Here is a 2,184-nt window from a genome sequence, read left to right on the forward strand (position 1 = left end):
ACACATCTGATTCAACTAATTGTGGTTTAAGACCACAATCAATTAAATCGGGTGTGCCGGAGCAAAAGCCTGCATACACCGTGGCCCTCCAGGACCAGAGTTGCCCAACCTGTGCTTACACCCATCCTATCCTCTCAGACCTATGATAAGTGTCTAAGGCAAGGGCTTGAGAGTTCAGACTGGGTACAAGAGAGGATGGCTGTGGTGTTACGTGCATGTCTGTGACAACGTGAGCGAAGCCTGGACATCCGAGGCTTGTGACCGCCATTCTGTGACTGGCTGCCTTGCTGTAGCAGCACGTAAATATTGGAGTTCACCACTGCTGAAGCCTCCAGTATTGACGGTGCTGTTGAAGCAAAGCATTGCCGTTCGACATCAGTCTATGGGCTACCTGGTTGAATTAAACAAAAAAATATATATATTTTTAAATGTTTTATTTGTGTTCTTGATCAAATATATTCTCAATTCTATTTCAATTTAGAGAATTGTACTTTTGGAAATATACTTTAGGACACAGGAAATTGATGTCAAATAAAATATACTGTATAAATTGAGACTAATGGTGAGGTGAACCATATTGACATTATGGCCCTCAACATTATTATCCTTTGTCGCCATCTGCTGGTCAATCCAGTCTGACTCGCAGAGAATGGATCCATCTCAATAGTCTGAAGTCCACTGATATTACAGAACTGGACATGGAAAGGGAACCACTTCAGACTTTTGAGATGCACCCTGACACTGAGTTCACTTTTTCTTTCCTTCACCAAGCTGGCTCTGTGTGTCCTCTCTTCTGAGATGTTCTGCCCTGGGGGTTTCACTCAGTACAACGATCTGGGTATTCCTGCTCCTTTCAAACATGTAGCATTCAATCTTCTCCTCTTGGGAAACTGTCCTTGTGTCGATCAGGCGAAACCCATCCTTCAGAAGGGTGTCTACCAGCAGGCCCAGGACGTTGGTGCTGTTGAGAAGCTTTCTGTCATCCGGCTCAATAGWTACAAACCTGTAAGAGTAAAACAATGCAAGTTTGGTCTTTAAAAACTGTGCATAATATAGTGCTTTGAATAAACATACAAGAGTTATTACAGATCCAGTGTTTCCCCTAACATTACACAGRCGAGTGCCTATACACTAGGCAGCTACCTGCTCCCCCTATCCCCCTCCTGCCCCCCGGACTTCTCACTTCCCCTCTGCTGCTCCCCCAATGGACAATCCCTCAGGGACCATCTACCTGCCCCAATGGACATTTACCCTGCCCCCACCCCCCAATGGACATGTATTAGTGTTACAGTTGTAAATATGTATATATTTTAATTATTATTTGTATTGTTTCATTCACTTCTCTTTTTGACCTGCACTGTTGGAGCTCGGAGCTTAAGAATTTCACTGTACCCTGCAATTACATCTGCAACTCTGTGCATGTGACTAATAAACTCATCATACAGTATGGAGCCCTTGAGGAATTGGCCAATGGGAGACACTGAGATGGGTATAATAGCCTACAGGTGAGTGTAACTTCCCCTCACCTGGCAGAGAAGTCGTCCCTGGCTAGTTGGTCAGTCCCACATTGGAACACCATGTCGTGGTGAGAGGGTCTCTGGACCGGTACAGGATGAGGTGTGCTGGAGTTCTGAGGCAGGTGTGYGAAATTRCCATTCAGATTTGGATGTMRCACYAAAATGGATATCCTTGTCGCCAAAGCCTCCAGAGTTTTGTTGTTGGAGCAGAATATTTGGAAGAATCCGTGAGTWTCCTGGACAGAGAAGCGCAACTCTAGAACCTCAACTCTGGATCGATGGATGTTCCTCTCAACCCAAAGTGCCAATGGATGCAAACCGTAGAACTGTGCTTCTTGAGCCAAGCCATTGTAGTCAGAGAATTCTGCTGGCAAGGTGATTTGACCTGTCCTCATATAATCCAGGATGTATTTAAAGAAAGTCCAATCTCTAWCTACAAAAACTTGTCCACTGATAACTTTAAAATCMGTGTCTTTGCCATCCAGGATCCTAGCTATTCTTGAGTCTTGGTGTCTTCTGAGAGTTGACAGAGTAGTGGTGAATTTTTTACCTCCAATATTGAATGTTATTAAGTCCTGGGCACTCATGTTTAGATGACTGACAGTTTAAATCATTGCAGACAAGAATGGGTCTAAGGAGAGGAGTGGTATTCAGTGAACATATCCTG

The 2,184-nt window shown here is 44.3% G+C and overlaps 1 protein-coding gene across 1 annotated transcript; it reads right to left on the reverse strand.

Moving 5' to 3' along the window:
* Positions 1–747: 747 nt before the first annotated feature.
* LOC112075990 (putative potassium channel regulatory protein) lies at positions 748–1,912 on the reverse strand. The gene is made up of 2 exons (XM_024142890.2): positions 1,527–1,912; positions 748–1,003 (listed from the first exon to the last, which is right to left on the reverse strand). The coding sequence occupies exons 1-2, from the start codon at positions 1,910–1,912 to the stop codon at positions 748–750; spliced, it is 642 nt and encodes a 213-aa protein (XP_023998658.2).
* Between the last annotated feature and the right edge of the window lie 272 nt (positions 1,913–2,184).

The sequence above is a fragment of the Salvelinus sp. IW2-2015 genome, unplaced genomic scaffold, assembly GCF_002910315.2.
Source record: "Salvelinus sp. IW2-2015 unplaced genomic scaffold, ASM291031v2 Un_scaffold3500, whole genome shotgun sequence".
Lineage (NCBI taxonomy): Eukaryota > Metazoa > Chordata > Actinopteri > Salmoniformes > Salmonidae > Salvelinus > Salvelinus sp. IW2-2015.